The following is a 24,000-nucleotide window of genomic DNA, read 5'->3' as shown; positions in this document are numbered from 1 at the left end:
ATGGACCAGTAAACAGATGCTGGATTGGGTTGGGCTGGATTTCTAATAAGTCCCACAGAGTTTGTAGCCTGGTAAACATTTCTAATCAGATTAAATACAAAGAAAGTATACATCTCTATTTATATACGTATAAACAGCAAGATTGTTATTATAGGTGATTACGCTGAAGCTGCATCATGTGACAGTAAGTCATGCTGAATTTGTAAAGCAATTGCAATCATGGACAGCACACTGTGGAGAAAATTGCTTTCAATCAGTTGTGAACATTTGTTGTTACCTCCTTTCAATAAGATGCACATGACGTGTGCTATTAAACTGGCGCAAGTGCCTTTTTTCCCCCCCTGTTTGCCTTGTTCATTAATTCTAAGAGGAATTTTGGGAATTAGACAGTTAATGCTTCCTATAAGCACAGCCATGTTGCATTTGTTCATGCCATAAGGTTAGCTTCATTCCATAATCAATACCTTTAATTGCTCTTATGTTGTTTTGTTGTATCAATACCTACCAGCTTTAACCGCTCCATCACAAGTCACTGGGACAGGTTGCCTGGGAAACGGCCGCATGGCAACAGGATCAGAGCCTGGGGGCTGTCTGCTGTTCAGGCTGCTCTCATTTTACATCACATTTCCTCACTAGATGGTGTGCAAGCCACTGGAGAATCGACTTCTTCTTACAGTATTGCTTAGACAAAACAAAGCTGGAAAACTCTGTGGAACGCCATTTCTCGAGCTTTTTTTAGGGTGGGCAGATCTGAAATAAGAGCGCTGTGAAAAAAGGAAGGGGGTAAAAAAAAAAAAAAAAAAGAAAAGGGGGCTTGTGGAAATTACCGCTGCATCTCGGAGGTGGTGGACATGATGATGATGATTGTGCAGGAAGCTTGTTGCTCCGGCCAGTGGCTGACTGCTGTCGTCCTCAGCCTCTGCTGCTTGCTGCCCTCCTGCCAGGCTGCTGCCCAAAGTGTGGAGTACCCCTGGTTCGCAGTGGACAACACGGTGGCAAGACAAGGAGACACCGCAGTTCTGAGGTGGGTTACATCCTTTCGGTCTTTCTTCGGCGGAGTGCCGCAGTTTTCTCCGATTTTGTAAACTTGCTGGCTCGTGGGATTTTGTTTATTTCAAAGTTTACCTCTCCGCCGCAGTGGAGGATCCACTGAAAGTTTACAGAGCGGGCGCAGTTTGCGAGGTGGCATTTTCGCTGGCCATACGGTGGTTGCAGGGCAGTGCTTGGACTGGGGTCTGTTTTGTTTTAGGCGGGGGGGTCTCTAGATTTTAGAAGAAGAGATAAACAGGAATGAACAAAAATGTTGCTTCAGATGATGCCGAGGACGGCTCTCAGGAGACCACTTTGAGGCACTGTTTCTAGAAAGATGATTTTAATGCACATTTAATGAACACATCAAAAAAAAAAAAAAAAACGCATCGTTATTAATAGAGCTTCACTCACGATGCTGTTCCGCACGCTTGCAGAATTATTCCTAGATTTTTTTTTTCTTCCTTGCATATGGATGAAGCAAAGCTTAGCATTGCATAATGTGGACTAAGCTTATTAGATTCTGGTAAATATTGCGAAATCGGGATTATCTGGAAAGGCAGGCTGCACTCAGTCAAAGTGTTTCAGTTTTAGTAAAATGTGCCAAAACGGAAAGTGTGGATGTCGGATACTGCATAGGCACACACGCGCTGCATTTGCATACATAATAACGCATTATATAAAAGTAGTATACTAGAACTACACGTAAACAGCCAAAGACAAACACGAAACCTGCGGGATGTGCCCCCCGAAAGTGCTTAGCGCGCACACACACACACTCTCTCTCACACACACGCACACACACACATGCACGCAGTTCCATACGCATCGCGATTTAGATTTGAAATAATGCCAAACGCATTAGTGCGATCGCTTCTCCGTGTACACATCCCTCATTTGTCTCTTTTAACCTTACCGAATATAACCAGGTCAATTATGCGCAGACCACTTATACGCTTGAACTTGTGAATTGAATGCCCCTGGGATAAGCGGATCTCCTCTGGACACCGCGATGCCCAATTATCTCATGAGCAGAAATCAAAGGAATGAAGGATCAAGCGATCGCGGCGCCGAGGCGGGACCGAGGAAGAGGCAAACTTGAAGCCCCTCTTTATTTTAAGTCACATCAAAAGCCGACGACATATTGTTAATTAAATTTTTTTTTAAAGGTTCGTTGTCATTTTTTTTAGTCTTTGTTTTCTACTTCGTCTTCATTTTATATATACTGATGTTAAATACGGGCGGCACGGTGGCGCAGTGGGTAGCGCTGCCCCCTCGCAGTTAGGAGACCCGGGCTCGCTAAGTTTGTATGTTCTCCCCGTGTCTGCGTGGGTTTTCTCCGGGTGCTCCGGTTTCCTCCAGTCCAAAGACATGCAGGTTAGGTGCATTGGCGATCCAAAATTGTGCTTGGTGTGTGTGCGCCCTGTGGGGTTTGTTTCCTGCCATTGCGCCCTGTGTTGGCTGGGATTGTCTCCAGCAGACCCCCGTGACCCTGTAGTTAGGATATAGCGGGTTGGATAAAGGATGGATGTTAAATGCGACGCTTCTTATCCAGTGAGCGGATTCGATCTATGTTGAGAATCAGCGCCATGCAGACATAGCGTTTGCTTGAAAATGTATGTTCTAGTTTTAACGGTATGTTTTTATCTTATTATGAAATTATTTTTTTTTTTATATAATTACTGCATACACACCCTCGTTATTCTGTATAACTGGGGTGTCTTTCTAGCCTGCGCCTTTTAATTTCACTGGTGATTAAACGCAGCTACAGCTCCATTCCTGGCCAGTCACCACCTGTGCTTCCTCCGCACGTTCTCCCTGTGTTCCTGTGTTCGCATGTTCTGTAATGGCACTTTACTGGGTTGTTTAGTCCCATTGCCCGACAAAGAACTATTACATTCTGTGAGAGGGCTCTTTGCATGCAGAATTGGTTCTTTGGGTTTTATAAAGGCTCCTAATCTGTGAAGAAAGCAGAAACATTTAATGTTAAGCTACTGAGCAGCATACAAGAAGATCAAGACAACCTGTGCGGTCTTATGTAGCAAGAGTCCTTTTTTTAAAAGCATATCATGTATTCATGTTATAGATGTAAATAAAGAAAGGTTCTTTCTAGAACATTCATGTGGAGGGGTCTTTTTGGAACCAAAAATGGTTCCTCTATAGCATCGCTCTGAAAAACTGCTCTGGCACCTTCATTTTTAAGAGTTCTGGTAATTCTAACCACCTCCCAATGTACAGTATGTGCCTATTAAGCTTGGATCGGTCCGGTGAGTTCAGGTTCTTGGATTCTTTCCTGATCATATTGCTGCATTTCTGCATATATAGGAAGAGAGGAGGCCATTCAGTCTTTCAAGCCTGTTTGTTTAGCTAATAGCTAAGCTGTCCCATTTCTGTTTTACATAAAATAAAGCATAATAATTGGGTGTTAGTGAGTGTGGGCAAGTGCATTTACTGCACTGGCATCCCAACCAAGGGGGCTTCTTGCCATCTCTCCTGTATCATCCAGTAAGTGGGTTAGGAAAATGGAAATTGAAGAGTGTAGTTTTGTGCGAGAGTGTGCTAGATGTTGCACTAATGTCCCACCCAGAGCCAGTCCCTGCTGTAATGTTCAGTGCTGGGTAGACCCTTGTAATGGGAAACAATGCATGTTTGAGCCTGGGCAATAACTCGGATGGGATGCCATGTCAGGAAATCTTGGGTTCCTTCTGGAAAGGCCAGCAGGGGGCGCTTACCCTGTGATCTTTGTGTGGGTCCCAATGCCCCCAGTGTAGTGACAAGGACACTGTGCTGTCCTTTATATAGGACGTAAAACTGGGGTTCTCGATCTCTGTAGACATTGGAATAATTTGAACAGAGTAGGGTGGACCCAGATGTCCTGTTTCAATTGCCCACCCTGACCTTGATACCATCTAGGAAAAGCTTGAGTTGCTGCTGGATGTGGTGTTGATGAGGTGCTATCCCTGTGGTCTATGTGTGGGTCCCAATGTCCCAGTATGGTGACAGGGACACTGTACTGTAAAAAATGGCACTGTCTTTGGGATGAGACATAATACTGAGGTCCTGACTCTCTGTGATCATAAAAGATCCATCCATTTTCCAACCTGCTGAATCCGAACACAGGGTCACGGGGGTCTGCTGGAGCCAATCCCAGCCAACACAGGGCACAAGGCAGGAACCAATCCCAGGCAGGGTGCCAACCCACTGCAGGACACACACAAACACACCCACACACCAAGAACAATTTAGAATCGCCAATCCACCTAACCTGCATGTATTTGGACTGTGGGAGGAAACCAGAGCGCCCGGAAGAAACTCACGCAGACTCGGGAAGAACATGCAAACTCCACGCAGGGAGGATCTGGGAAACGAACCTGGGTCTCCTAACTGCGAGGCAGCAGCGCTACCACTGTGCCACCCTCATAAAAGATCTCTGGGCATAATTTGTACAGAGTAGGGTGTACCACAAAACCCTGTCTAAATTGCCTATCATGACCTTAAGACCATCTAGGAACAACTTAGGTTGCTACTGGAAGAGGTGTTGGTGAGATCAGCAGGGGCTGTTTACCCTGTGGGAAGTGTGGGACCCAATGCCCCAGTGCGGTGACGGCGACACCGTGCTGTCCTTCAGATAAGATGTAAGGCCAAGGTCCTCACTCCTAAAAGATCCATGGGTACCTTTTGAAAAGAGCAGGGTGATTCCCAATGTCCTGGCTAAATTGCCCACCAGGGCCTCATCCATTCTGGACCCTTAATAATCCCCTGTCCCTTACTGGCTAACTATCCCTCTCACTCCTTCACCACCTAATAGCTTAATGTGTGGTGTAATGGAAGAAAAAATGGCTGCCGTCACATCATCCTGATGGATGCTACACATTGGTGGTGGTGGTTCTCCACTGTCTGTGTAAAGTGCTTTGCGTAGGTTAATAATTAATTATTAGAAAAGCAATACATGGACAGAACTGTGGATGAAGGTGCCCAGTGACGAACTCATGCCACATCCAGGCTTGGTTTCTGGGCCAAGTTCTACTGTGATGGGTTTATATAGCGTGAGAAAAAGAAAATGGAATGAGAGTGTCTTCTGTGTTGGACTGGTGTCCCCTCCAGGATTAGTTCTTGCCATACATCCATTGCTGCACTTGTGATTTTGTAGTGGAAATATACTGTATGCAAAACAGCCATATATGCGAGAGTGTGCAAGTGTGGGTGAGTGTGCTCAGGGGTGAACTGGTGTTCAGGCCAGGCTTGGTTCCTCCTTCTGCTCAATGCGTCTCATGGCTCTGTAATGGAAATGGATAGACAGGTAGATTGACATGCTGGTGTATATGGGATTGGGCTTGGTGTTAGACTGGTGTCCCATCTAAGCTGGGGTTCTTCTTCACCCCATATGCGATAAGCTCTTGTGACCCCATAATGGAAAAGAGGGGTATGTCAAATGGGCAAGTAGAAACATCCTGAGTGTGTGAGTGTTCTAAGTTTGATCTAGACTTGGTTCCTCCATCTGTTCAACTCTTCTCATTCTGTAATGGAAAAGGGGATACAGAGAGATGGACAGATAGATGGGTTAAAATTGTATGAGTGAGTGTAATCGTGTATGGGATAAGGCTTGGTATTGGACTTGCGTCTCATCCAAAGCATGGATCCTATCTTACCCCAATTCTTTTAGGATAAGCTGCTGTGACCCTGTAAAGGATAATGAGGGTACCAGAAATGGGTGAATAAATGGGGGCATGGATCGAATGACGAATAGATAGGTGGAAACTGGGCAAGTGTGTGAAGGTGATTGGTTTGAGCTTGTGTTTAATTCCAGGATTGTCTCAGCTCTTCTCATGACTCATGAGTACAGATAGACGCGTTAAAATTGTATGAGTGAGTGTAGATGTGTATGGGATCAGGCTTTCTGTTGGGCTACTGTCCCATATGGTAAAAGATCTTATGACCAAATAATGGGAAAAAAGGAGTACTGGCAATGGATGGATAGATGGATGAAAGGATGGATAGATGGAAACTGACTGAGCCTGTGAGTGTTCCTGGCTTGAGCTGGTGATAATCCAGGTTTGATTCCTGTCTTGCATCCAACGTGATTATGTATCATAAAAAAGGGGGTGCAGGAAATGGAGAGATGGGTATACATTTGCACAATATGAACAAATATGGAAGTGCGGATGAGTGTGCTCAGGGATGGTAAGGTTTCCAGGCCAGGCTTGGTTTCTCCCTTTGCCCCATGCTTCTCATGACCCCATAACAGAAAAGGGGGTATAGAAAATGGATAGACAGGTGGAGAGATGTGTTGAAATTGTGCAGGTTAGTGTAAGTGTGAGTGGGATCTGGCTTGGTGTTGGATTTGTGTCCCATCCATGCTTGGGTCCTACTTTACTCCAGTGCTTTTAGGTTGAGCTTTTTGTGACCCTGTAATAAATTAAAGGGGTACAGGAAATGGGTGAGTAGATGGATGGATTGATGAATGGTTAGGTGGAAACTGTGTGTGCGAATGTGATTGGTTTGAGCTGGTGTCTCATCCAGGCTTGGTTCTTCCAACTGTTCAATTCTTCTCGTGACTCTGAAATGGAAAGAGGAGTACAGATTGATGGATACATGAATGGGTTGAAATTGTATGGGTGAGTGTAGGCGTTTATGGGAGCAGGCTTGGTGCTGTCCTAGTGTCTCATCTAAGCATCCCGGTGCTTCTGGAATAAGATCTTATGATGGAAAAAGGAGTACAGAAAATGGAAGGATGGATGGATGGATGGATGGATGGAAATTGACTGCGTGTGTGAGTGTGCTTGGTTTGAGCTGGTGTCTCATCCCGGCTTGGTTCGTGACTTGCGACTGGCTTTTAATAAGAAAGGGGTGCAGGAAATGGAGAGACTGGTATAAATTGACACAACATGAGCGAATGTGAAAGTGTGGGTGAGTGTACTCGGAGAAGAACTGGTGTCCAGGCCAGACTTGGTTTCTCCTTCTGCCCAATGTTTCTCATGACCCTTTAATGGAAAAAAGGGTACAGAAAGTGGACAGACAGATAGATAGATAGATGTGTTGAAATTGTATGGGTAAGTGTACAGTAGGTGTGTGTCGGAATTGGCTTGGTGTTGGACTGGTGTCCCATCCAAGTTTGGGTTCTACTTTACCCCAGTGCTTCTGGGATAAGTTTGTGTGACCCCATAATGAAAAAGAAGGGTACATCAAACTGGTGGGTAGATGGGTACATGGAGGAATGGATAGGTGGAAATCGCGTGAGGGTGTTGTGAATGTTCTTGATTTGAGCTGGTGTCTCATCTAGGCTTGGTTCTTCCATCTGTTCATTTCTTCTCATGACTCTGAAACTGGAATCAGGAGTATAGATAGATAGATAGATAGATAGATAGATAGATAGATAGATAGATAGATAGATAGATAGATAGATAGATAGATAGATAGATACTTTATTAATAATGTATTAATGAAATACATTATTCCAGGTTAGATAGATAGATAGATAGATAGATAGATAGATAGATAGATAGATAGATAGATAGATAGATAGATAGATAGATAGATAGATAGATAGATAGATGGATTAAAATTGTATGGGCGAGCATAGGTGTGTATGGGATTTGGCTTGGTGCTGTGTTGCTGTCCCATCTAATCCCCCCCAGTGCTTCTGGAATAAGAACTTATGATCCTATAATGGAAAGTAAGAGGTACAGGAAATGGATGGATAGGTCAAAATTGACTCATTCAGGTTTGGTTCCAGTCGTGATAGAGTAGAGAGAGAGAGAGAGATTGGGAGCATGCGGTGATAGCGCGTTGTTACACCCATCAAACGACGGACCACCTGGATTGGGACCCAACTGCAGCAGGTGACACCTCAGCACCACACTGGAATGGTGGGAGGTTTTTTTACGGTGGCTGGAGTGCCAATCCTGCCACCAACCCCCAAGTTTTCCCTTTGATTTGGAGAACCTTCTTGCAGGGCTGCATGCAGATCAACGTCATACCCAAGATGGAGTAATTGTAGGTTAAGGGCCTTGCTCAAGTGCCCAACAGAGTGGAATCACTCTAACGCAGATCCCTAGCCTCAGAGCCAGCACTCCGTCCTGTGTGGTATACTTATAATAAAATTAGGTGTACAGGAAAGGGAGAGATGGGTATAAATTGACACAATATGAGTGAATGTGGAAGTGTGGATGAGTGTGCTTCGGGGGTGAACTGGTGTCCAGGCCAGGCTTGGTTTCTCATTCTGCCCAATGCTTCTCATGACCTCCGTAACCTTAAAAAGGGGTGCAGAAGATCGATGGTATCATATTACTGTGTCCTGCGTCCCATTTCGGGGGCCAGTTCTTGCCTTGTACTGAATGCTGAGGGGCGATCTACAATGGAAAAAGAGAGAGTAGGAAATCAATGGGTTTATTTTTTTATTTAAGCTTTTAAATACAGAAGCAGGCGACACATCCACATTTTAATGTCTGCAGCATGGCAAGTGACCCTTTTTTTGTAGATTAGTCCTGCCAGCTCTCTGTGAGTTTACACTGAAATACAGAACTGAGGTTAACAGCACAGATACTGAATCAACATCCTAACATGTCAAGAAGGTTCAGCCATCCCTCTGTATGGCAATCGTCTGCTCTTTGGGATCCTTGCCGTCTATCCGCATATTACAGCAACACCATTTACAGAATGCAAGCTCATAAAGAGAGCCATTAGAGGCCTGTCAGAAATGTACGCTCATGCACCAGTTCTCTAATAAGAAAAACATTCTGTTAATGTTTATTGGTGTACTATGACAAAGACATTCCAATAAATTATATGCTATGTTAAATCTTTTTTTTTCTGCATTTTAGCTATTCAAATCAGAGGAAAAATACTTGAGATATAATTAGTCCAGAACTGATACAGTTGTACAGTTTTCCACCTAATATGTATGTATATAAAGATAGCTAGAGGGACAGGCTGGCTCATCTACAACCTCAGTCGTTGAGTCGTGGAGTCTTCTTGCTCTGCCTGTTCTGAAAGCCACAGGGGATGGACTGCCACCCCCGAGGTGACTCCTTCCCCAGACAGGACGCCATTATAAAGGAATATTTAAGAACTGGATGGGAACAGAAATCCTTACCTGGCTGAGAGGCAAGTATATTGATGGGACTGTGGGGGACAACAGCATGTGGGTATTGTATCCCTCGATTCACTAGAGGGCAGTGTCCCTGGGATTTGGGTCCTCTTTGGATATCCACAGGGGATCATGGGAGTTGTAGTCCCAGAGCACAGTCTTATTGGGCTCAGTGTACCACCAGGGAGGGCACTGCAGAGTGATATAGTCCCTATGTTGTAGGACTCCTGTCTGACCAGTAAGTGCTTCCAATGGATCATGTCCTAGCCCCCCCAGAAATACATCTGGGTCAAAGATAAAAGGAGCCGCTCTGCCTTGACTTGAAAGTCAGAGTCGGGAAGCAGTGGGCAGCACTCAACAGGAGGAGCGTAAGGAGAGAAAGAGTATTCACTTGTTTTATAATTGTGGTGTTGATGGTGCATACTTGGTGTTATAAAATTCGGTGTTGGGTGATATTGTGTCTGAGGTGTGGGGCTCAGTGGCGGCCCCTTGTGATTACACTGTGCAGGTCTTTCCTGCCCTATGTGCCATTATTTTGATAGCTAGCTGAATACTGGGCATCCAACTGACTGGCATCTCTTCTGTGGTTTGGTGGATATTTTTGGATTATCATCTAATTCAGGGTGCCCCTTCCTACCTGGCACTCTTTGCTGGCTGTGTGACAAAGTGACAGTTCCATTTATATTGAACACTTTTTGTGGACACACAAAGGGCTTTACAAATACAGTAGGGGAGCCACCAATGTGTAGCATCCTCTTGGATGTTGTGATAGCAGTCATTTTTATACCAGTATGCTCGCCACATATTAGCTATTAGGTGGTGAAGGGTTGAGAGAGATAATTAGAAAATAAGAGACCAGGGAGGATTAGGGGACAGAACAGACAAGGTCATGGTTGGCAGTTTAGACAGGACATCGGGGTACACCCTACTCTGTACAAACGATGCCCAGGGATCTTTCAATGGCCACAGAGAGTCGGTTTCCAATGTCCCAGTCACTGCACTGGAGAATCAGGATCCACACACAGACCACAGGGAAAGTGCCCCCCGCTGGCCTCACCAATGACTCCTCTAGCAGCGACCCAAGCTTTTCCTAGATGGTCTCAAGGTCATGGTGGCCAATTTAGGCAGGACATCAGGGTACACTGTACTCTATGCAGATTATGTCCAGTAATCTTTTATGACCACAGGGAGTCAGGACCTTGGTTTTATGTCTCAGCTGAAGGGCAGCACCAGTTTTACAACACAGTGTCCCCATCACAGCTCTGGGACATTGGGATCCACACACAAAGCCCAGTGTAAGCGCCCCCTGCTGGCCTCACCAACACCTCTCCAGCAGCAACCCAAGCTTTTTCCAAGTAAGGCCAGGCCCAAGCATGCTTAGCCTCAGGTGGGTGTCCTGTTCAAAAGTGTGGATGGTATGGCTGCAGGCTGCTGCTGTACTCCCAGCAATTCCTTAACATAAGGATGGCTATCCACAGATATGCTGTATTTAGATTGTAATAACAACGTTCAAAGCACTGCCAGGTGAAGTGACTCATATTGATTATCTCATTACGGTGGTACCTGTCTAGAGGTGGGATATGTTAATTAGCAAGTGAACAGTCAGGTCTTGAAGGTGATGTTTTGGAAGCTGTAAAAACTGGAAAATGTAAGGATGTTATTGATCTTGACAAGGCCCATATTGTAATGGCTAGACAACTGGGTCAAAGCAACTCCAAAACAGCAGGTCTTGCGCAGTGTTCCTGGTTTGCAATGGTTAGTACCTACCAAAAGTGGTCCAAGGAAGGATGATTGGTATCATGTGTGCACAAAGCTCATTGACGCATGTGGGGAGGTTAGCCCATTTCGTCCAATCCCACATAAGAGCTACTGTAGCACAAATTGCTGAAGAACTTAATGTTGGACGTGAGAGAAAAGAACACAGTGCATTGCAGCTTGCTGCCTATAGGGTTGTGTAGCAGTTGACTGGTCAGAGTGCCTATGCTGACCCCTGTCCACTGCTGAAAGTGCCTACAATGAACATGTGAGAGTCAGAACTGAGCCATGGAGCAATGGAAGAAGGTGGTCTGGTCTGATGAATCACATTTTCTTTTGGATCATGTGGACGGTGTGTTGTGTTGTGTCTTTCACCTTCAGAAGTGATGGCAGCAGGATACACTACGAGAAGAAGGCAAGCAGGTGTAGGCAGTGTGATGCTCCGGGTAACAATCTGGATTGAAACCGTGGGTTCATGTTGATCTTACTTTGATACATATTGCCTACTTAAAGATTGCTGCAGACACATGTACACCTCTATAAGGCAACAAAATTCCCTGATGGCGGTGGCCTCTTTCAGCAGGACAATGTGCACTGCCACACTGCAAAAATTGTTCAGGAATGATTTGAGGAACATGGCAAATAGTTCAAGGTGTTGACTTGGTCTCCAAATCCCCCAGATCTCAATCCGATTGACCATCTGTGGGATTTGCCAGAAAAACAAGTCTAATGCATGGAAGCCCCACCTCACAACTTACAGGCCTTAAGGGATCTGCTGCTAAAACCTGGTCACAGATACCACAGGACATCTTCTAGGGTCTTGTGAAGTCCATACATTAACTGGTTGTCATTTGGCAGCATGACGGGGGCCTATACAATATTAGGCAATTGGTTTTAATGTTGAGGTGGATCAGTGTATAAAAGACAAGAAGTGCTAGATTACTAATAGTTTAATTGGCTTTGGTAGGGCAAATGAAGAAAGTGTATAGAAAACTGACTCCAGCGCCATTCCCTGTTAGTCTTCAGCATGACCAGAACATCTTATTTTCATGATCGTTATATTTTGGGAGGCTGGAAGAGGTGGGACTTTCTCTTTCGGATCACAGCTTTCTGGTGTAGCAACAGATGTGATAGAGTCCAGGTGCAGACCCCCACAGCTCTTATCCCCTGCGATGCCAATCAAATTGTACACACCTGATAACGTTTAGCTGCCTTTGCTTCACATGTCAGCCATGTTACGTGACACACCCAGTCCTTGGCGTCTTGCTATGCAAGCCCGTACCTCATACATCATCCTCATAAAACATCCTTACACTATGCTTAAGATTTGGAAAGGTCGACAATCGAGTAGGTGTGTCGTGTGATACGACAGACCACAACTGGACCCTTTTTTAGTAGTTTCTGCCTTGTGCATCATTTGTCATAAACATGCAAACCAATCGGCTGTTCAGCAGGCCTGCAGCTCGACTGTTCTCTGCAGAAAAGGAAAATAAGAGAAGTATCTTTGTCACACCCAGATCTTTTCCCCTTCAAATCTGCATGACTCTCATGTGTTTGACAAGGTACACTCTGTCATTTGTACAGGCTTAGTACCAACACCTTTTATAGCCACCTTGTTTTGACAATTGTTTTGCAGAAATGCCATCCTGCTCATTCTCTTCTCATTTTCAGGTCATTTTTTGTCAGATTGCTTTTCTTTAAACTCTGATTCATTCACATAATACAACTTAATATGACTCCATCACTGGGGTTTAGTGAGCTCTGTTTTCCTCACCTAATAAATTATCAGATTCACGGTAATTAAAATGTTGCCACTTCTTTCAGAAGACGCCATGTGGCTGCGTGAATTCTTCAGCTTTTCAGCGTAATAGATGGGAAACGCACAGTAAGAAAATGGCAGTTGTAGATCCACCTGTGTTTATTTTTGGCAGCGACCCACTTTGTTGGGTTACTGACAGGGTGAGAGGCCATCTGGAGACCTCAGATTCAAGGAATGGGGGACTGAAAAGCAACTCTGAGAATGCTTCGACAGTTAGTTAGTTACAATGGGGAAGCAAGGGAACACAAAGAAAATGAGGAGACGGTCTATACAGGAGTGTCGTTAGGAGACACAAGTCCATCATGTCATATGCATTGATGGATCCTCAGAGCTGGAAGACATTACAGTCAGACTATGTTTAAGTAATTATTAGTTCATTTTGAAAAATGTGTGAGCTCCAAATGTAAGCTGGCTTGAGGGAGTATTATGGGATCAAAAAATTAATCAATGAGGCACTCTGCATAGCAGGGGACGAGCCTTACATGGTCCTGATAAGATCTGAATATATAACAGTGACAGGAGATAATTGGAGAACCACGATCTGTTTACAGAGAGTGTCCCAGATGCTCTAAACTTCTTATTCTCACGAGTTAATCTTGCCCTTCTTACTGTCTTCAAGTCCCAGTCCATGATGCCTGGCAGAAGGGGTTCCTCTTGAAGAATTGCCAGTGACAGTCATAGCAGGTGGGAAGGGTGTTCCTCCTTGGAGAATCACCGCCGAACATCATAGCAGAGTAACGTCGATTGTTTAAACTGCCCGTGGCAACTCATAGCGAGGCGCTTCACAAACCGTATGCAACCCTTTCCTATTGAATACAATGGTAAGTCACGACCCTGACTGAAGTATGCGCTAGGGACACACAATGGGGACCTTCAGCTAACAGGTCATCAAGCAAAGGCATCTGGTGTACCATACCTGATCAGGTCAGGATTTTAATGCCATCTGTAATCAGTTTTCCTTTTATTTATTTTTGCATTGTTTACACTCGTTTCTCATGCCCCTAACCTCACCATAACGAGTAGCTTTTGCTAAGATGCTACATTGTTTCCAGAAAGTGTGCATGCTGCCTTTTTAATGACTATGAGTTGGATTTGCTCTTTTGTTTTGATTGCCGATCATTGGCTGTTTTGATGTTAAGAACTCTGCAGTGTCTGACTATTCTTTAATCATTCTTAAAAAACATTTCTAACACTGTCCCAAAATACCAACAAATGATTGGAAATCTAGGCCCAGGCTTTACTGGGGCCTAGTGCTCAAAATGGCTTTTCCCCAATGTTAAGTAGGCTTCGGCCTACACAGGCCCAAACCAAGAATATAATCAGAATAATTCGTTTTTTTGAATTGTATTCAAGTATGGCAGTCATCTTGTGTGTGTTTGGGAGCACTGCAGTTATGTTCCTGTTGCCTGGGTAGTTTTCCCTGTCGCTAAGGGGCGTGTCTCCTAAGGTCATGACCCACAGGTAATTGCATCATTTGTCTATGATGGCGCATCACAACACTACTATCATTAACACCACTTTAATGAATCCCACGCCAAATGGCATATAACAGAGACATATGCATTACATGATGCATGAAGTCTGTGGTGATTATTTAGATTTCAGCCTGTCTTAGATGGATAGCACAGCTAGTTAACAAATAATTCTTGTGCCTTGAAGTCAAAGAGCTAAAAGCATTGCATATATTCTGAGTTATTTTTAAGTCTGTCTGCTTGCAGAGCATAACATAACATACTGTAGTCTTATGTAACATTCTCAGATCTTTTTAATTCAATTCAGGGTAGTAGGAGGAGGGCCACAACACTGGGTGCAAGGCAGAATTCAAGCGTGGACATCCTTCACAGGACCCGCTCGTGCACACCCATAACGGGTCACTTCAGAATCTCCAGTTAGCCTTACGCATTCTGTAGGTCTTCACAAGTGTGAGATGAAGACTGGAAAACCCAAAGCTTACACCAACGTGGGGAAAGCATGCAAATGCCAGGTAGGTTCTTTAGATGGAAGATCTAACCACTGGTGCCTCTTGAATAAATCTGTCAGCAAGGTACTTCAATAAATAAATAAATAAATAACCCCTCTTGTAGGAAATATCTGATTTCCTCAGTTTAGAGGATGTTATCACCCCAAGAGACCCACTTATTTTAAGTCTGCTAAACCTACCTTATCTGAAAATTCTGGATTTGATTGATCCAAGCCATTCATGCACTTCCACTTTACTTGGCCCACAGAGTGACAGCTACAGTGCTGCGTAAACCGATACTGCGGCAAGTAAGTCAAGAATCCTGTGTCCTATTCAGGCTTTATATACCAATATAGGTGCTAAATAAAATGCTCTCAATAAGATAGCAGATTTCCTCAAGAATGAATTGAATGACACACTGGAATCAGTTTGCTCCTAGCATAAAAAAATCACTTTCACATCCCTGAAATCAGAAGCAAGGGGTGCAAATTTGAGGCCATCACACTGCATGTAAAGAAAAAAGAAAAGCAAAGACCAGTCGTCTCGGTCAGCCCTTTGGATCAAGTGAGTTTTTGAGTGCAAAGGCTCACTTCACTTAAGACGTGTTCTCCAAATAAGGTGAGTTGCTTTGTCATGTCAGTAAGTCCGTTTCACATCAGGGATCATCTGCTACTGTGTCTTACTTTCATTCTAGCAGTAAAGAGTGTGATGGATGGCCGGCGAGAGTTTCTGGCCCTCACCCCCAGGCCACCAGGGGGAGCTCTCCCGACAGCATGGACGTGCCCCGAAATCCAGCAGGGCCTCATGGACTTTGTAGTTTTTATACACAGCCCTGCTGGATACCTTGGGGACCACCAGGAGTCGCTGTAGGGAGGCTCGTGGACTCTTATGTGCCCTATAACCTGGAAGTACGTCCTGGTCATTTGAACAGGAGAAATGACGTACTTCCAGGTTGAAGAAAAGGACTTTCAACCCTGGCCCGGAAGTAATAAGGACGTGTGGATTATGGAACAGGAACACCTCCGGGTCAGGGGGTATAAAGGACCATGGGAAAGCCCAGACATTGAACTGAGCTGGGAGGTAGGGTGGCAAAGTGTCTGGGAGAGGAGGATTGGTATTTGTAATTGGTTTATTGATTATATGAGTAGTGTGGAGTGGAGAGTGCTGTGTGCACGTAATTATTTCAAAATAAAGAAGTCTTGGACTTTTACCTGGTGGTTTGGCGTGGTACCTGAGGGTGAAAGAGGTTGATAAAAGCCTCTACTGCTACAAGAGTAAACTTGTGACCAGCCACTGTTGGGAACTGGAGACACCAACATGGCAAATCAGGGGTGGTAGGCCTCCGAAAGTTCACTAAAAGGCTTTACTGGCTAAGCCAAGCCTCATTTGCCTGCCTGGAAAGGCCTCACCCCAGTGGGGCATTTGACTAAAACTCAGAAGTCGTAATTTGCAATCTTTGACTGGGAAGACCAGAAAGAAAAATGAGCCCCGAATTCAGAATTCCTACTTGCAAACCTGGGCCTGGTCTCTCAAGTCCAAGTTTGTCTGACTTTCAGATATGATGTCAATCCAAAATGACGACGTACACCGCGATCAGGTAGTATAGTAACACTTAAAAGGTTTCATTTGTTAACTAGAATAATTTACCTGAAGTGAATCAGCTCAATCCATAATACTGAATATTGAGAAGGTAAATGTTTACATTACCAGAACAAACCGTAAGAAACTAACCAATGTTAGCTTGATATGCAATGCTGTTTCATTCAAGCACTAAAGAGCAAACTTGTGACCTGTCACTGCTGGGAACTAGAGACACCGACATGATGAATCAGGGGTATTGGGCCTCCAAAAGGATATTTACTCACCAGGCCAGGAATCTTCTGCCTGTCTAGAAAGGCCTCACCACAATGTGGCAAATTCTGCCTTTCTGATCTCTGACTTTGAAAATGGGAAGTAAACCTGCGCTGAACTCGGAATTTCTACCCGTGAACTTGGGCCTGGTCTCTCAAGTCTAAGATTTTGACATCAATCCAAAATGGTTATATACATCACAATCAAGATGTACAATAACACTTATAGGTTTAATTTGTTTATTAGAAGAGTTGGCTTGAAATGAATCACCTCAATCCATTATACTGAATATTGAGAAGGTAAACAATGCAGACTAACCGATATTAGCTTAGTATGAGCAACTGTTCATACATTGTGCTCAATGGTTGCTTAGTGTAGTTTTTTTAATTGCAGCTTCCAATTAGAAATAGTACTGTTTATCATTACCAAGAGCCTTTATGTCTTTTTTAGACATTACAACATACATTTTGCAGCTGTTCCTTCTTTAACCCCAACTGTAGAACTATTAGAGTTTCATGCTGAAACATCCGCTTTCACGGCAGCATCCAAGTTTACTTTCCCACTTGTGAAACACAAACGTGCCAAGGTTACAAGCGATGCAATTGTAGAATTAACTCAAACTTCAACTATATATATATATATACTCAATACTGACGCGCTGTGCAAGACAGGACAGAGCCGACTATACTTCCTTAGAAGGCTGGCGTCCTTCAACATCTGCAATAAGATGCTGCAGATGTTCTATCAGACGGTTGTGGTGAGCACCCTCTTCTACGCGGTGCTGTGCTGGGGAGGCAGCATTAAGAGGAAAGATGCCTCACGCCTGGACAAACTGGTGAGGAAGGCAAGCTCTATTGTCGGCATGGAGCTGGACAGTTTGACATCTGTGGCAGAGCGACGGGCGCTCAGCAGGCTCCTATCAATTATGGAGAATCCACTGCATCCACTGAACAGGATCATCTCCAGACAGAGGAGCAGCTTCAGCGACATACTGCTGTCACCGTCCTGCTCCACTGACAGACTGAGGAGATCATTCCTCCCCCAAACTATACAACTCTTCAATTCCACCCGGGGGGGTAAACGTTAACATTTAACATTATACATAGTTATTGTCTGTTTTTCACCTGCATTATTATCAATCTTTAATTTAATATTATTTATTGTATCAGTATGCTGCTGCTGGAGAATGTGAATTTCCCATTGGGATTAATATAGTATCTATCTATCTATCTATCTATCTATCTATCTATCTATCTATCTATCTATCTATCTATCTATCTATCTATCTATCTATCTATCTATCTATCTATCTATCTATCTATCTATCTATCTATCTATCTATCTATCTATCTATCTAACTAGCCTGCCTCAGAAGAAGCAGGCCTCAAAAGGGACTGAAGGTTTCAAAGATCCTTAAAAGGGGTTTGGGACTCACTAGCACTCACTAGTGGCCCACATCATTTAAGACTTGTCTCGCAGAACTTTGCCTCTGAAAGTAGGTGCTTTCTTATCACACCTAATGTAAGTTGTGGCGATAGCATAATGCCAGTCATTTTGTGCAGCCGGTCATTTCCATTCCAAAGTGGTAGCATGAATTTCATACCTGAAAAAACAGCAAAAGGTATTCTCAGCCAGCTGAACCAAAGGGGAACTCGTTTCACTTAAATGACTGGGTTTTTGGCCGCAATTGCTCATCGTATTCCATCTGTTGCGCTCTCTTTTGGTACTCTTTGTCCTCTTCAGCAAAGTGCTCACTCACTCCAACGAAATCCACTTCAAGGCATCAGTGCAACAAGGATCATTTCATACAGCTGGTGCCCTGGCTGAGATTTGCTTTTATTTCATAACTAGGACATGAAATGTCACCGATGTGAGTGCTTACTTGTGTGAGGGACAGGCCAGGCTGGACTGGCATCCCGGCTGGGATGGACCCTGTTCCAAAATAATGGGTTGTCAAGAGGCAAGGCATTCCCTTTTCTTAGCCACGTAGATGAACAAATTGATGGAATGGCCTTGACAAAGACTGAACAGTAGGCCAGAGTCGTGGATGGACATTGGGAGTCAGCCTTCTAATAGTGTATCTTCTCCCTCGTACTCTGGGTAGGAAAGAGAGTGATTCATCATGCCCATCCAGAGGGTTGTCAATAAATGTAGGAATGGAAAGATGAATTTTAATTTGGTTAATTAATGATCAGTTTTGCCTTCATCAATGCCGGTAATTAATCAAATAATTTGGCAAGGCTCCTACTTTATTTTCCTTGCCTTTCACTGTTGTATTAGGGGGCCTCCAGAGCTTAGACTTATATCAAGGTGACTGAAGCCCACGCGTTTTAAGAATCAGAATAATACAATTTACTGCTAAACACAAGGATTATAAAATTACAATAACTGCATATGTACGCTGTCATATGAAACAGGATGCCAGCAGACTAGACAGACATATAACATACAGGGTGAGGCAGAAAGGACGGACGTTTTTTTACAAAATCACAAAATTGTTAATTTTTTCTTACAAAAAAAATTAATTGAAAGATTTGAGTTCATATTGAAATAGCATTTGACAAAATCAAGTATGGAAAACAACATCTCCCATGTGGTGACCGTTATCACTGATGCATTTCTGAAGGCGTTCATGGAAGTTGCCCTCCACTCTTTTCAACATCGCTCTGTCGATTTGGGCGACTTCCACTCGAATGGCTTCCTTCAGTTCCTCCAATGTACGGGACCTATGCTTGTATACATGTGCCTTGAGGTGACCCCACAAGAAATAATCGCACATGGATAAGTCAGGGGACCGAGGAGGCCAATGAATGTCACCAAACCTGGAAATGAGGTGACCAGGGAAGAGAGGGCAAATAACATCCATTGATGCTCTAGCTGTGTGGGCTGTCTCCCCATCCTGTTGAAACCACACACGCCGGATGGGAATACGTTTTCGTCGTAATTCAGGTAAAAAGAAGTTGTTTATCATCTCGATATAGCGCTCCGAACGATTACTGAGGCCAAGTTCAGAAGAATGCTTCCAAGCAGATCGACTTGGACTGTGCAGCAGGGCTAGTCATACGCTTTCCACATTTTCATGGGTACGTGCCGGTCGTGTGGCCCCCGGCGGTCTTTTGTTCATTAGTGTACCTCGTGTACGAAGTGCTTTAACCCAACGTAAGATAGTGTTACGAGCGGGAACAGCTTTATTTCTGTGGATATTGAAATGGCAACAAAACTCACGCTGTACTGCGGTAATAGATTGGTTGTTCTTGACAAAACAGTCGTACGCAAAAACACGGTGTTCTATCGTCCATGGCTCCATGGCTTCAACTAAAAAGAAAATAAAAAAAATGCTAAGACTTCACGAACCTAACGCCACCTACCGCACATCTGTCATTCCACCTAGTGGTGAGTCCTAGCCATTTCAAAGACGTCCGTCCTTTCTGCCTCACCCTGTATAACATGGAAGAGGCTGGATGTTTACTGGCAATTTAGAGTTCTAATTTATCTTGGCATAGATAAACAGTCTTATCATGCCAAATCTTTAAAGATGATGTCCAATGTTGTGTGGAGTTGTTGCTTTGTTGCTGTTCCGGGTTCAAGTAGACGATTCTTCTTGCCTCATGATCCTTATTTATGGTGTTCTGTGGTACTGCTTTCTCATGTTGCTTTTTGCTGTTAAGCCTTTTACTGGCTCATCTGCAACTTCATAGGGTAAAACATTACTCATTCTGGCCCAAGTGTTTAGTTGCTGAACTTCCCTTCTTGAAGAAATGGCCTACTGGTCTACAGCTTGGCTTGGCAAAGAGAGTATTCATTTCTGCTCCACAAAGAGTTTCCAAAATGATTTCTAACAAGGTTGCCACTTGTCAGATTAATAAAACATTGAATGGTTCATCAGCTTTAAGTTTCAGAGAGAAACCTCAGAAGGTCATTTGGCAACGTGAGAGCACAGTTTTCTCCTGGGGCAGAGGGCCCCAATAGAGTGCGCCAGAGAATTCAGTGTCCAGAGAATGTCCCCAGGATGGCACAGCAGGGATGTATAACTTCTCCTGTTTGGATTAAAGTCACTACCAGTTACAAAATCAGTCTCTTCTCATAGAGTTCTTCAGGCCATCAGAGTTGTCTTTCATTTGCAGGTCTTTGTTCTTGCTTGAGTCCATTTCAATCGTTCTGGCTCAAGAAGACAGAAGAAGAAGGTCCACCAGTCAGTTCAAGTCTGATTTACACCTTTGTTATCAGATTAAGTCTAGGCAGATCCTGGTACACGCTGGAGTTCAGCTACTTATTTTGAAATGCAACTTGGGTTTTTATGCAGCTGGATGTCTGCTAAATTTGCTGCTAACAGGTCTCATGGGCCACTAATGTCTAGAAGAATCAGCAATACCCACTTTGTCCTACACCTGGTTCAGTGTACCTATACATCCACATCCAGCGGGCATGCTGGGAAGTGTAGTCCCATGGGGCAACCCTGCTGGGTTCTGTTCTGTAGGTACCACCAAGGGTGGCTGCAGGGATTGGCTGTCCCTACTTTGTGGGGCCTTCTCCAGACCTGGTAGTGCTTCCTCCATGCAGAACCCCGACATTAGAAGTACTTTGGGGGGTCCGGAATAAAAGGAGCCACCTCAACTCATGTGCAGAGTCGGAATCAGAAGTAAGAGGGAACTGTAAAGTAAAGGACAAGAAAAGAACTGCATTATTTGATTTGTTGTCAAGGAAGAAACCTGCACATGGTATTTTCGTCAAAACAATGCTAGTTTTTAAGCGGAGACTGTAGTTTGGGTAATTGTGTCTGAGGTTTGTTGGTCTGCGACTTCCCCTAGTGGCCACACTTCCAACCGGTTCACTTCATTTATACCTGTAGAAGTGTTCCCCGTTGGGCCTTTCTAGTAATGTTGATCTGACAAATCCATGTCATGGCATGAATGGGAATCACTTTGTACAACCTTGTTGTGATTTGTTTGAATTCCAAACTGGGGTGACTTTTTGAGCCGTTGACTGAAGCTGTTCATCATTTAGAAATCTTACCTGTTTTGAAGGTTGGCATGGTAGTATAGTGGCTTGAATCGCTGCTACTGTATAGATCCAACATCCTATGTTTGAATCTGCACCTGGTCATTGTCAATGTGAAGTTTGCATGTTCCCTCTGTTTATGCGCAGTTTCTTCTTCCATATCACCAAATTGGTTTTTTTGGAAAATACAACAGAGCCTATATATAAGTGTGTGAACCCTTCGGTGGGCTGGGATAGTCCAGTGTTATTTCCTGCCTTGTGTTGAGTCCCCCACAACCTTAAATTAAATTTAACAACTGCCACACTACGTGACTTTTTCAATATTTTTCAGCTGTAGCCTTCATTTACTGTACATGATTATAAGAAAGTTATATAAAGCTGTAGGCATTTGCTACACAGGCCTGTGATCTTCAGTTGAGTAGTATAGCAATCCCAGTGACTTGGTCATAGCACTCTGTGACTTGCTGTGACAAAGTCAATCTGCTTTGTTTTTATCATTGATTGTCATCAGTCGTAGGAGTGGGCTCTTGTGTCATTGAGAGTTGACAACTAATCATCTCTCAGCCATGCATAATGCCCACAACACATGAAGAACAAGAGCAGCTACAAGAACAAAAGGAACGTGAATGCTTTGGAGGAGAGGCTTGTTAAACTTTAGAAGTAGTGCAGAAATTTGTTTTAATGTGTTTACATGTGTTTTTGTAAGCTATTTACAGAAACCTGGCCTCTAAAATCCCATGTGTACCTTTACAGCCAGTTGTCAACTTACAACGTGTTTGATTCCAACATGACTGTATGTATAGTACTGTATGGTATTTCTTTTACGTTGTAGCAGCGCTAGTTAAAATTCCTACAGCTCCCAGCAACCCCAGCATTATAATGCTATTGGATGTCTTTGGAGTGTGCAGGGGCTACTGGGAAGAAGATTGAACAGGCAGGACCTTTATAAAGGAACCTTAAAGATGCCATGGGGATTGCATTTATCTGTCTGTTTGTGAATACGCCTCATACCCACAATTGGATTACAACTTGACCACCTTGGATTACAGTTTCATTCTGGATATATGTGCTGTCCTGTGCCTGTCTGTCTGTGTGAGTCTGAACTGATTCGATACGTCTTTATCTAAGGGAGCGCTCCTAATCACTTCAAACCCCACACCATATCAGGAACCTGGTAGGACAAAACTTTACATTGCTTTCAGAAAGCTGTTCAGAGAGTTTTTCATTTGCACATTCATCATCAACTGCTCCTGCTAAACTGGACTGTTTTGAAAATTGGTATTAGTGTTTGTTTTTTGAGTTTATTGTTTATTGATGATTGTTAGAGTTATCATTTATTATCATTGTTGCTAATAAATTGAACGTAGTCGAAACCGCTGAATGTAGTTGAAACTGCTGCAGGTAATAAACTGTGATTGAGATGAATCATGGCATACGGCAATGCTGACTAGTGATAGTAGGAGGAACAGAGCTGGCACGGCAAAAGCTGTCATATGCCCAGCTTAGCAACACTCACACTTGTAGACACAAGACACGGTAGCAGTTGTAAGTTGGACTGTTGTAAAGCACATAGGTCATAAGTTGACGGCTGGCCGTATTCTGGCTATCTTGTAGTAATAGTGGCTGAGCAGCGTCCAATGCCCTCAAGATAGTGTTTATGTTACTCCACCAAAATGTAAAGGACTCAATTGTCTGTAAACTTTCTAAACTCTTAAACTTTGTACTAAATATGGGGCTAACAAATATATATAGTAAGAATTGTTCAGTGTAGGTCAACATGACCCAGGAGACTGAAATCAAATTCTGTGAGGAGCTTACACGTTCTCCCCATGCTGGTCATTCAGCTTCAATCCCAAATCCTAAATGTTTGAGAAGAATTTGTGGCTCCTCGTCTGGTACGAATGTGTGGTTTTATGTACCCTCTGATATATAGGTGTCCCATCCCGAAATGGTTCCTGCTGTATAGATTCAGTAATTGAAAAGGCACGTTCAGACATTTGAGTCTATTCATAAATCCCACAACACTTTCAAAAATTGTGAGGAAAAAAAACCTGCTACTTATCATTGCTCTGATCTTGTTCTCTGCTACCTTCCATTTCAGTTCTGCCGCCAAATGCCACGGAACTCAGAAGTCTGCATAATTTACTATGAAATTCAGATTAGCAGCTGTGAAACAAAATACTCTGTAATGTGAGGCTACTGCTTATTTCAAAGCTCATCTTTCTAGCATTGACTTCTTATCTTCTCTCGGAGTCCAAGTAGCCTGCAGAGGTTCATGCTTTTGCATTAAAGCAGCGCTAACTATCCTGCTTCCTTTAACGCAGGTCATGGCGTTGCCCTCAGCGGATCGCGTCAGTCTACCGCAGCAGACATCAGTATTCACCTACATCTACTGCCTGGTTAACCTGTTCCTGTGACATTAAAATATGACCATTGCTATTTTCATTTTAGGGTTGCAGGGAATTATTTTGGCAGCATCGGGTTCAAGGTGGAAAGCTCAAG

The 24,000-nt window shown here is 43.7% G+C and overlaps 1 protein-coding gene across 1 annotated transcript in view; it reads left to right on the top strand.

The window, feature by feature from the left end:
* Positions 1-629: 629 nt before the first annotated feature.
* Positions 630-24,000, top strand: part of negr1 (neuronal growth regulator 1) — a 782,727-nt gene continuing 759,356 nt past the window's right edge. The window contains exon 1 of the mRNA XM_028812146.2: positions 630-1,024. Within this exon, the coding sequence (XP_028667979.1) occupies positions 852-1,024 (173 nt within the window). The 5' untranslated portion in view covers positions 630-851. The remainder of the gene's footprint in view (positions 1,025-24,000) is intronic.

This window comes from Erpetoichthys calabaricus, chromosome 10 (assembly GCF_900747795.2).
Source record: "Erpetoichthys calabaricus chromosome 10, fErpCal1.3, whole genome shotgun sequence".
Taxonomy (NCBI): Eukaryota; Metazoa; Chordata; class Cladistia; order Polypteriformes; family Polypteridae; genus Erpetoichthys; species Erpetoichthys calabaricus.
Note: the sequence above shows the minus strand (reverse complement) of the source record. Positions and strands in the feature narration are given on the sequence as shown.